This window comes from Lepidochelys kempii, chromosome 4 (genome assembly GCF_965140265.1).
Source record: "Lepidochelys kempii isolate rLepKem1 chromosome 4, rLepKem1.hap2, whole genome shotgun sequence".
Lineage (NCBI taxonomy): Eukaryota > Metazoa > Chordata > Testudines > Cheloniidae > Lepidochelys > Lepidochelys kempii.
Window position 1 is genome coordinate 34,077,550 of NC_133259.1, and position 11,625 is coordinate 34,089,174.

At 48.0% G+C, this 11,625-nt stretch overlaps 1 protein-coding gene across 1 annotated transcript; it reads right to left on the minus strand.

The window, feature by feature from the left end:
• Positions 1-10,690: 10,690 nt before the first annotated feature.
• On the minus strand, positions 10,691-11,419 carry NEUROG2 (neurogenin 2). The gene has a single exon (XM_073340054.1). The coding sequence runs from the start codon at positions 11,417-11,419 to the stop codon at positions 10,691-10,693; it is 729 nt and encodes a 242-aa protein (XP_073196155.1).
• Between the last annotated feature and the right edge of the window lie 206 nt (positions 11,420-11,625).

The window sequence follows — 11,625 nt, forward strand, 5'->3', positions numbered from 1 at the left end:
GTAATAGTAGTTTTAGCGGTGTGGATACATGCCCTGCTTACGTGATTCCATATCTATTGCTCTTTCTCCATCTCTGAGACAAGACACACCCCACTAGAGTCACCAACAAGGCACAGTTGTCAGGGCTCTGCTTTTTTCTGTCATCTTCTTGGTTGTGTTTTCTCTACTTTTAACTTTAACTACTGCTATAATGTTGATGATACAGAACTATACCTATCTTTTGACACCTCTAGTGACTCCTCCCTGACTAACCGTCTCCAAATAGACTCCCTCATCTCCTGTGCTGGGAAATCTCCTTCCCCCTACCTCAGCAACATCGTGTAACCTACTGCCTCAGCTCCAGCTCTGCTCACCCGTGTCTTTATCTCCTCTTCCCTTGACAATGCATTTCTCTTCTATATGGTCTCCTAAAATTAACACTTCCAGACACCTGTATGAACAGGAAGCGGCCGCTTGCTTTCTTCCACACAAACATCACCACATCAACTTCATCCTCATGGGCTCCTCATTCATTTCTGGGTCAAGTTCAAACCTGTCCTCCTAAAGCCTTCCATGACCTCCATGCAGCCTGTCTCCCAGATAATTAGCCCTCTCTAATCCCCTCCCTAATGCCCCTATTTGTTTTGCAGTGACATCCTCTCAGTCCCTCACATCCTCCCCACTCTCAGTGCAATGGCCTCTGGCAGAATGACCCTTCTGTATTTGTTAGATAGCCTATCCCAAAGGAAAATTCATAGCACCAGGCTACTGTCATCTCCACCAATCAAGAAGCAAGAGGTAAAAAGCCTGATTGTACAAGGTTAGCATTACCCTTTCCCATCAGCCTCTATACTTCTTTCATTTTGAATTGTACATGGGTTTTCAGCAGTTTGAATTCCTGCTACAGGAATTATTCCAGTAGCAGGCAGCTATCCTCCAGTGGACCAGCCATTAAAGAGGGGAGGAGACACATTGTCAGCTCATTTCAGAAGTGTGAAGAAATACTTCCCTGCCACCTCCTCTCCTTCCACAGAAAGTCAAAAGAGGAAGGAGGGAAAAAAGACAAAAGGAAAGACAGAAAGGGAGGGAAAAGCACTGCAGAGGAGAATACCTCAGTCTTAGCCAGGCAAACCACAGTTTCCAGACTTCTGGTAGGCAAGTGTCCCTCCCTCCTGTTATCTCTCTGTGTTCCAGGTTCCTGAACTCTCTACTCTTCTCCCTGCCAGCTACATCCACACAGCTTGCTGCCTCCCTCTTGCATGTGTTTATTATTAGTAGTAATTATTTTATTTTATTTCATTTATTATTATTCCCTGTCAGATGGGATAAGCAGAAGTTTACAACAAGCTCTTTATAACTTCTCTGTCACATCAACTCTCCGTCTCATTCCAAATATCATATGAAAAAAAATGATTTCTCCTTTGACTATTAGTTGTATGTATTGTTTTCATTACAATAGTGCCTAGAGCCTATTGTGCAAGGCACTGTATAAATACATGATGAGGAAAGTCCCTGCCCCAAAGACCTTACAGTCTAAATAAACAAGAAAGACAAAAAGGTGAGAAGGGAAACAAAGAAGATGAAGTGATTTGCCCAAGGTCACCCAGCAGGTCAGCAGCAAAACTAGGAATAGAACTCAAGTCTCTAGACTCCCAGCCCAATGACTTGTTTTTGCTTTCCCCCTGTTATTTTAGGGCCCAATCCTGCAATGATTTACTTACATGCTTAACATTACACACTGTGAAAAGTCCTTTTGACTTAAAAGCATGTATACATTTTGGTGGGATCATGACCTTACTAACTACTTAACTGGACTTGTGTGTACAAGAACCCTGTAAATATTTTGGGATAGAGTTTGTAGGAAAGATGGTATGCAGAATTGTAGTGCATGCATATTTAATCACCGTCCCATGTACAATGCCTATGCTGATGTGTGGCATCAACTACACCATAAAGGGCCCCCAGCTTAAGCACACGCAGAACTTTACACCGCTGCCTAGTCCCAATGGAGTTAATGTCAATGGGACTCCTCATGTGTGCAAATTTCCACATGAGCTTTTGTCATTGAAGGACCTGGACCTAGTTTAGGGTTGTCTCAAGGTGACATTGGCACTTTAAGAAAGAAATGGTCTGTGCACCTGTGGCTGGTAAGTTGCTCACTCCCTTCCCCTCTTCACCCCAATTAGGCTTAAAAAGGGCACCTGGGCCAAGGCCTAAATGAAAAAGGTCCCTGTAGGAAGTCAGATGAAAGCTGCCTGGAAGGCCCCTGAAAGAAGTCAAGAGAAAACTGGTGAGTCAGAGCTGCCTAAAAGCATTGACTGAGAGAGATGGAGAAGGGCAGGTGAAAGCTGCCTTAGGAAGAGAGAAGATACCCAGAAAGAAGTAGCAGGAGATGCAGAGACCTGAATAAGGGGTTGGTCCTAGAGGGTGGTTCCCTGAGCCAGGAAAGGACTGCAGGCAGGGAGGCCTGGCTGACTGGAATACTGTAGGCAGTTCTGTCACAGGAGACCTGACCTGGGACTACCAGAGGAGACTTGTGGGAGAGAACTGAATCTTAAAATTCTCAGGGAGAACTCTCTGGTGGATGATGGTGGCGTAGGGGGAATTGGTGACTTTTGAATGGGATTGAAGAGTTGCTGCATTATAACTTAGTTTTACTTTGGGGTTTTGAGAAGTGTTTTACTGTGTGGACTGTGGCAGTTGAATTTCTTGCTCAGAGAGAAAATGTTACTTTGCACTGGTGGAGTCCAAGGGGAAACTGAGGCAGGTGTGCACATCATGCTATGGCCTGCCAGAGAGGGCACTCCAGGTAGGGCCACCCTATGCAAGGGCCTATGTGGATTTTCAGTATCAGTTCCCTCTTTCATGGGTTTGAGGGATCATTGTACAAGTTACATTCAAAGCTGTTAAATCTCATGGTTACAGAACTTCACAAACATTTTTGTGGACAAGTGTGTTGTTTTTTTTATTATTATAGAGATGCTACTTTTAGTTTTTTACATATCCTTTCTGAGGCAAAGAGTTTTAACTTTGAAAACACAATGGTTGATCTTTTCAATGTAAAACAACTTTGAAGCTGCTGAAATATCAAATATTAAAAATCATGCAGTGATTGCATACCTGTTAATACTGCAAAAATTACAGTGCCATAATAACAATATACTTCCTAACTGAATTACTTGAAAGTACAATTGGATTACTTGTTTCCCTGGCATGATGTAGAACATTATGATAAGCTAATTTAAAAATGACAAATGCAAGACCTGATTTTTGCATTCCTTGTGTAGCAAAAACTTGCATGGAGTGCAAGCTTAAGCCTACAAAAAAATGGAAATAATCAAGAATGCAAAACAAATTCCTTATCAATAATTACATACAAAATAAAGGAGTGGTGACAATTCCACAGATTCAATGGAAAATAATCTATTATTGGGAGGGAACGAGGGAGGGAGTGTTGTTCCTGGTTCTTAACTGCGAACTATGTCAGTTCAGATTTACCTGGGAAGCATAAATTGGTTGAATTTACAGTTCTCTTAGATTTTACTGTCCAGCCTCCTACACTTACTTTTGCAGAGTGATCAGTTCCTTGATGGGGCGAGGGTGCGGAACAGCTGATCAACAGCCCTAGCCATTCAAGCACTAAAGCTCCACTTTCTCTGTCTTTGCTTCCAGACATTTGTCTAAGAGGACCGGGGAGAGGAGGGGATCTTTGTTTAAATTACACAGCCAAATTATGGCTGTATCAGGAACACTTTTAAGTTTATGATGAGATGTTGCAAGATTTATGCCTTACGTGAAAGAAAGCAAACACAGACCCTGGGGATTACGCTTTTGTCACACTGGCACTGCTCTGGCTTCTCGTTGCTATTCTGATGCCAAGGAGGGCAACAAACCCCCTTGAGAGTCCTAGAACTACCCGCTGAGCTCTGATGGTGCCATAATGCAATACACACAGGGATCATAAACTCGTTGTAAAGGGAAGATGACCTCTCTGTCACAAGGAATTACCTTTTTATGGTGAGGTGCTGCTATGGAAACCTGATTTTGAACTGTAGGTATCCCAAATCCAGTACAGTATCTGCCTTCAGACGCATGGTGTTTCACTGGTGGGGCATTGTGTTTTCCCTGCTTACCCGCCACTAACTGTAAAAAGGGGCTACTCAAGGTTATTTTAAAATGGTGCATTTCAGAAATTAGAGCCGTGGTAGCATGAAGGCCTGTGTTCCCAGCAGAGGCTCTTTCAGCTGTAGCTACAGAGACATGAGCTGATGTCAGGCACATGCCCTGCTGGGTGGGAGAGGGTCTTTTATTTGCACGTGACAGAGGCTGACAGGGCAGAGTGGTGATCCCTCCCTCCCCCCCCCCCCTCTGTATTTGGGCAGAGCGGCTCACATTGTATGTTTACAGACAGTAAATGATAAAAACAGACCTTTCCTTTCATGCTCTGAATGGCTGGATGAGTGGGGAATGCAAGTGAAACGAGCAAATCTCAATAATGGACAGGAACTGTACACCAACTGTAATGTACCGAGTAGGATCCGTTCACATCCCCTTCTCCCCAAGTCTTCCATGCAACCTTAGCTGTGGAGGAATGATTAGCTTTTCTAGCACATGCTCAGCTCACTTTCCAGTGACATGTTATTGCTCAGTTTAATGGATCTGTGTGTCTCTCTCCAGAAACCATAAATTGAGCTTTCCCCTGGAGCCGTGTTTATTAAAAAACAAAAAAAACCCCACAACTTCAAAGACTGTGTGGGCTACATTATGCCCCCCGATGTGAGGTTCAATGGGACTCATCTCAGCTAGGATTCTTTTTATTGTCTGAATCCAAAACTCAGCTGAACCCACAACGTTCTTGTCTGGATTTGGGTGGAAACCACTGAGCTGATCATAAAATCATAGGACTGGAAGGGACCTCAAGAGGTCATCTAGTTCATTCCCCTGCACTCCTGGCAGGACTAAATATTAGACATCCCTGCTCTTAATCAGATTCCACAGCCTCCCTAGGCAATTATTCCAGTGCTTAACCACCCTGACAGTTGAAGTTTTTCCTAATGTCCAACCCAATTGGGCTGCAAATTAAGTCCGTTGCTTCTTGGCCTATCCTCAAAGGTTATGAACAGTTCTTCTTCCTCTGCCTTGTAACAATCTTTCATGTATTTGAAAGCTGTTATGTCCCCTCTCAGTCTTTTCTTTTCCAGACTAAACAAACCGAATTTTTTTTCACTCTTCCCCGGTTGATCATGTTTTCTAGATCTTTAATCATTTTTGTTGCTCTTCTCTGGACTTTCTCCAATTTGGCCACCTCCTTCCTGAAATGTGGCGCCCAGAACTGGACGCAGTTGATGGTGGTTGCTACTGAAATCCATATCTGTTTTCGGCTTTGATCTGACTTATTGCCAGAGTGAACGTGGATGACTGTGGAGCATTTTGAAGCCCCTGAAAGACCCGGCTCAAGTTTCTGGTTTATAAGGAACCCCCAAACCAGGTTTTGTAAGGTAATGTTTTCTCACTTCCGTAGCTCCACCAATAACCAGTGCTGGTGTCTATTCTCCCTACTCCTGTTAGGACAAGGCACTCTCTAGTCTAGCCCATGAACAAGGCACTGGAGACTGGAAATAAACAGGGAGAAGAAATGTCCTGCTCCAAGTCCTGTGCTGCCTTGCTGCGAGCTGGAAGGAGCCCGGAAAAGAATAATGAAATGCTAATCACCTTGGCGCATTGCTCATCATACCTGCGTGGTAGCCACATTAGATGTCCAGGTACAGCCTTTAATAGGAAGAAAACTTCGCCTTTGGGGGCATAGGGCGTATTACCGAGCCTTTTAAAAATGCACGTGGGAGAGAGATTTGGTGGGACAATGGAATCGGTGGGGCCTGGCTTGGAGAGAGGAAAAGCACTTCCCCCCCCCCCTTTTTTTTTTTTTTTTTTTTTGCATTCCTAGAGGTTGGTTATTAAAAGGGGTGGTTAAGAAGAAGAAAGTGAAGCTGGTCCCACGCGCTAGCCCCACACGCTCACTGGCGTGAACGAGTGGGTCTTGTTTTGTTCCTTCAGGCCACTGGCAGATTTGGGGGGGACCCAGCCTGAGATTGCTGGCCACATCAAAGCAGTGATTATGCAAATACCCACTTTTCTTTTTTTAAGGAATTATTTATCCCACAATAACCCCCTGCCAGGGTGGGGAACAATAGATCTGGCCAGATAGGCTTCTAGCCCAAGGCTGCCGAGGAGGGGTTTGGGGGGGGGGGAGAGAACCCCGCAAGTTTTATTGGGCTAACCTAATTTCACTAATTCTCTTTTCACACATTTTTCTTTCGCGACTGCGCTTTAAGGGCCGGGTTTCACGCTCCCAGGATCTCCTGGCACCGGGCAAATTCATGGGCTGCGCATTTTATTTAATTAATACATTCAACCGCGCCGAGTCCTTGGTGGGGGATTGGCGCTTTTGTAACGAGTTCCAGGTGTTTGTCCCTAGAAGTCACCCAGTGCTCTCGGGCGGATGATGAAGATGGGACCGACTGATTGCGATTAGTGACAGCGCTATAAATCTAGAGGTAACGCCACCGAGGTCAGGGGAGTTAGCAGGCTTTACTGAGTGCGAGCGGATCCCCTCCTGGGACATTTAAATAGGAGGAGGACGCTTGGCTGGAAGTGTGGGTGATTACCCAGCCTGTATCCGATCCCCCTCTCTCCTGGTCGTACACTGGCTGATGAGAGCTTGGCTGCGTAAGTCTGAAAGTGAACCAGGGCTATCGCCCCGTGACTACCTCCGGGCTCTGGCCTGTTGCCCAGCGGCTCCTCCGCCTGTCCCAGTCGCTATCTGTCTGTCCCTGGCGATCTGAGCGGAGATTGGGAACGATTCGCCCTGGGCATACGGCCCTCGTGTAGATCCCGTCCATGTCTGTTCCGTGGCGGTTCGCCCCCCTCCTGTCTCCTCCCTGCTCCGCGGCTCTCTGAGCAGACGCTTGTCAGGCAGGGGCGGCCTCGCACTGCGGGACTCGTGTGCTCCGACAAGGGCTCAAGCTGCTGCTCCCACCCCCCTTCCAGGGCCGTTCAAAGTCGATGAACGAGGAGCGAGCGAGCTCGGGTACCTGCCTCGGTCCACTTCTCCATCCTGCGCCTCCGGCTTTCGGTGGAGAGCAGGGGCTGGATTACTGCCTGTTTCTTGGGGCCCCAAGGCTCGTGTATCGTAACCCCTCTTCCTTATAAAAAGGGTCGCGTGATCTGCTCTCTCCACTTCGTTTCCTTTAGCTTCCCGAGAACAATAAGGAAGGACCGGGCTCTGCTACTGCCGGAGACAGGCACGACCAGGGGGCAGAATCTGGCCCGAAGCCTCGCACTCGGTTTAGATCCCCCCCACACACACACCCCGATTTCTGTCCAGGGTACTTGCTTTTAGAGAAACAGACCCCTAACATGGCACTTCTTGGGAAAAACCCAGTCGCCTTTCTAGTCATCTGCGCACAACCAATTCCTTCAAGGGCTCACAAGTGAATAAAAAGCCCTGCAAGTGCGGTGATCAGCCTAAAACTCTGGCGTCATGAACGGATCCCGCTGGGGACCGAGACATAGATTCCAGAGTTGTTCCGCCACAAAGGAAAACATCCTTGTAACCACTCCCCAGACTGTACTTTTCTTTTCTTTTCTTTTTTTTTTTTAAAGCAACTTCAGCAGTGAATAGAAACGAAGTTTGTGCACGCAAAAAGACCAGGCTGTCTAGACCCGAATAGTTATCACATAGCTATATGTTCCAAAGCACATCTCTCAGGTCTACATTCTGGGTGTTCTCTCTCTCACACTCACACACACGTATCTGACATGAGGGTAGCACCAGGGTGGCAGACCCTTCAGTCGCATCGCAAGTGGCCCTACTATTTCACACTATCCCTACGGTGATCTCTCCTTCTGGCTGAAATCCTGCTCAGTGCCACAGAAGGCTATATGTCCGTGTTGGTGTGTGTTTGAGTATTTTATTGTCGTGAGGAGGGAATCAGATTTAATATTTAACGATTTTAAATGGGTATTTCCTTGGTAGGCCTTGGGGGTGTGTGTGTGTGTGTGTGTGTGTGTGTGTGAATTAAATGAGTGGACGTGATTAAATGAGGGATAAGTGATTGTCGGGAACATACAGAACGATGGCTGCCTTATAAATGCAGGGCCTCGGCAACGCAAGCAGCTGTTACTGTGTCTTAGGGGTGTTTTTTCTTTGAGGATCATCGATCCGCTAGAAACCTCCATCAGAGCCTTCACAGTGCACTGGATGGAGGTGATAAAACTTTCAAACACTGTTCCGGATGAAGGAAATTTCCTATGCGTGGCCAGCAGCCATTTTTAAAAAGCTGTAATAAATGAATTCTTTCCCCATTTTGTCCTTAAACTAAAACATATGAAGTGAACAAAACATTAGTTAACTTCTATCGATGTAGTGCAAGAACAGGCCTGAAGTCATTCGATTATGCACACCTGGTCACTTAAAAAACCACCACGATTTTGTTCTAAATGTTCCGAGTGTCATTTCCTGGGCTGAGGTGATGTTGGCCTACGATGCAGGCCCGAGCGAAGTTTTGAGTGTTGTGACCGGAAATGATCACGAGCTAGCGCAGATGCTTTGGGTAAATAATCGCTGTGTGTAACGGGCTATATGTCCTCCTGAGCCTTACCTGCGAGGCTCTGTTTGGTAAATTCGGTTTCCGTTGGAAACCATAGTGATAGTATTAAATCATAAACCTCTGAGAGGCACAGAGAAAGAATCGTCTTCATACGAATACATTTACTTTCCATTTAACCTGAGGGAGTGATTGGTTGAAATAGCCGTTTAATCCGGTTTATCTCACTGGATTGGTACAGATGAGAATTTGTCACATTACTCTCTTCTGTGTCCATTCTCACATAGAAAGACACAGCAAATAGCAGGGCAAAAATCTTCAGGACACTTTCGCTGAATTTGAATCAACTGCAAGGTTTAGTAAAAGAGCTCTGTTCTCGCCTTCCTCAGCGTTGCATCATGACCGAGTCCACTCACCGAGCAGCCCCAACTTCACAGCATCTCTGGATTTATATACAGTAAAAGGTAGTGGATTTATTTTTATGACCCAGAGCCCACTAAAACTGTTAAGATTTAACTTTATGGAAGGTAAAGGCAGTATTTCTAGCTGTACCTTTCAAGTTCTTTGCAATCGTGGGTTAACATTAACTTTGTAAAATCATGTAATTTCGACTGAAGTCTTAAACCAGTAAAATTTATTTTTAGAGCAAGACCAAATTTGATTTCAGGCTTTTTATTTCGAAAACGTAAGCCATTTATTTAAAAGTAGCGTTCAGTTATTTATGGTCTCCTCGTTCACATCTACACCTTGCCTCTCTTTTTAGGGAACTAACTATACACGCTTCTTCTGGGTGTTTTTGTGTGTCAAAGCACCGCAGTCGCTTTGTCATATGTTTCTCTACATGTGAACATGCAAATATACCTAGGGTTTGTATTAATGTCAGCGGATCCTATTCTACCTATTCTGACCGCCTTCGATCGATTGGCTTTCTGGGGGGTTAAGTCACTTAGCATGTCGTAGGATGCCCCCTAAACTTTCGTGGTTACAATAAATGACTCGCCCCTTTTGCTGCCAGATGATACGTAAACATTCCAATCAGAAACGGTACACAAAAGTTATGAAAATTATATACTTTATTTATCGTATCATAAGAACAATCCTTCGCTCTTCAGCTGTAAATACATACTAGAATAAACTCTGTAAAATATACAAAAAAATATACATATCTTCCATGAAATCTTTCTTTTATAATAAATAGATGTGAACACGTGTGTGGCTGATCGCTGTAATGCTCCGTGTCTGTTTAGGTTTTCAGTCTGTTGATTTATTTTTAATCTCTTGAAAGAATGGGGGAGTGCCTCGTCCCCTAAAAGGTCGAGATAAATAATGCATGAGGTAATCCTCCCTCCTGATTCTCCCCCCCCCCTTTTCTCTACATTTCCCCCCCTTTTTGATAGAGAGTTCAGCCTAAATTTCCACGCTTGCATTCAATCATTACAAAGCCTACAAATTATACAATGACTTCTAACCTGGGCCTCGAACAAAACAACTTTTTCCCCTCTTATAAATCATAAGAGACAGATGGCAAAATAGGGGGAGGGAGCAGGAAAGAGAAGGACGGGACAAAAACGCATTGTGACAAAGCTGGGAAACTGAACAAAGTGCACATCAGAGAGGAAAAGTTTGGTTTGACAGGTGAAATTCCCACAGCCTTGAGGCAGCACTGGGAAGAAAGCAGATGCCAGACATCGCAAATCTGTGGCTAATATTGTTACCGGCCCTATGGTTCAGCTGCGAAAGTACTTGTCCGTCAGACATTAACATGTCAGTGAAGAATCAGAGGTGAGGAGAGCCCACCACGCAGTGGCGCTTCCTTAGCAGATTCCCAGGGCCCGCAGCGTGCCCGACGTGTTCGCACCCCTTCCCTCCACTCGGCCGCCTCGCGTGTCTCTGCCCGAGGCTCGCTGGAGGCTCTCCTGCGGGGCGGGGGCTCTTCCTAACCGCAGCGTGGGTCAGAGCCCCTGCGATCTTCCCCCGTCTCTCTCCAGGCCTGCCCGGGTACTACGCCAGCTCTCCAGCCCCCGCGCACCTTATTGCACCAGCACTAGGCGAGCGCCCCCCCCTACCCCCCCGCCAGCAGGGCCCGAGCTGCTGGCCGGGCGGCGTTAGATAAAGTCCCTGGCCTGCGGGCGAGGCGGCGCGTAGCGGTGCTTGTCTGGCTGCCAGTAGTCCATGTCCGAGGCGGAGCTGCCCGGCGATAAAGCGCAGCTGTAGGAGGAGGCGGCGGAGGACAGGGGGCTGCCGGTGCAGCTCCAGGAGGAGGCGGGCGAGGGGCTGCTGTCCGTGCTGGCGGGCGCGCCCCCGGGGCTCAGCAGCACTGCCTCGGGGAAGAGGGCTCCCGGCAGGCCGGCGGCGGCAGCGCCGCAGTGGTCGGCCAGGCGCAGGGTCTCGGTCAGCGCCCAGATGTAGTTGTGCGCGAAGCGCAGCGTCTCGATCTTGGTGAGCTTGGCGTCCTCGGGGAAGGTGGGCAGCACCTCGCGCAGCGCGTCCAGCGCCGCGTTCAGGTTGTGCATGCGGTTCCGCTCCCGGTTGTTGGCCTTCAGCCGCCGGCTCTTCTTGATCCTCTGCACCGTCTCGGCTGTCTTGGTCCCCCGGGAGCCGGGCCGGGCCCGGCCGGGGCGCCGCTTGCACTCGTGCAGCCTCAGGCTCAGCTGCAGCCGCGCCGGCTGCTCCTCCGCCGGGCGGGCCGGCGAGGGCGCCTGGAGTTCGTCGTCCTCCTCTTCCTCGGAGCTGGAGGAGAGCGGGGTGAGCGAGGAGGAGCAGGGCGAGGCCGGGCCCAGCAGCAGCAGGTCTCCCTCCGCCTTCAGCTCCAGGCTCTCCGGCTTCACGAACATCCTGCAACGAGAGCGGGAGAAGCCCCATCACGCCATGTCCCCGCATCGCCCCGGCCTCAGGGGCTGCAGCCCGCCCGCCCCAGGGCCGGGGCACTCCTCCTGCGGGCGCTCACCTGGCCTGGCAGCACCGCGCCCCGTTGCTCCCTGCCCACCCTTGGCCGTGTAGCTGCCATGCGCCTAGAGGCACACGCTGTGATCTGCCCACG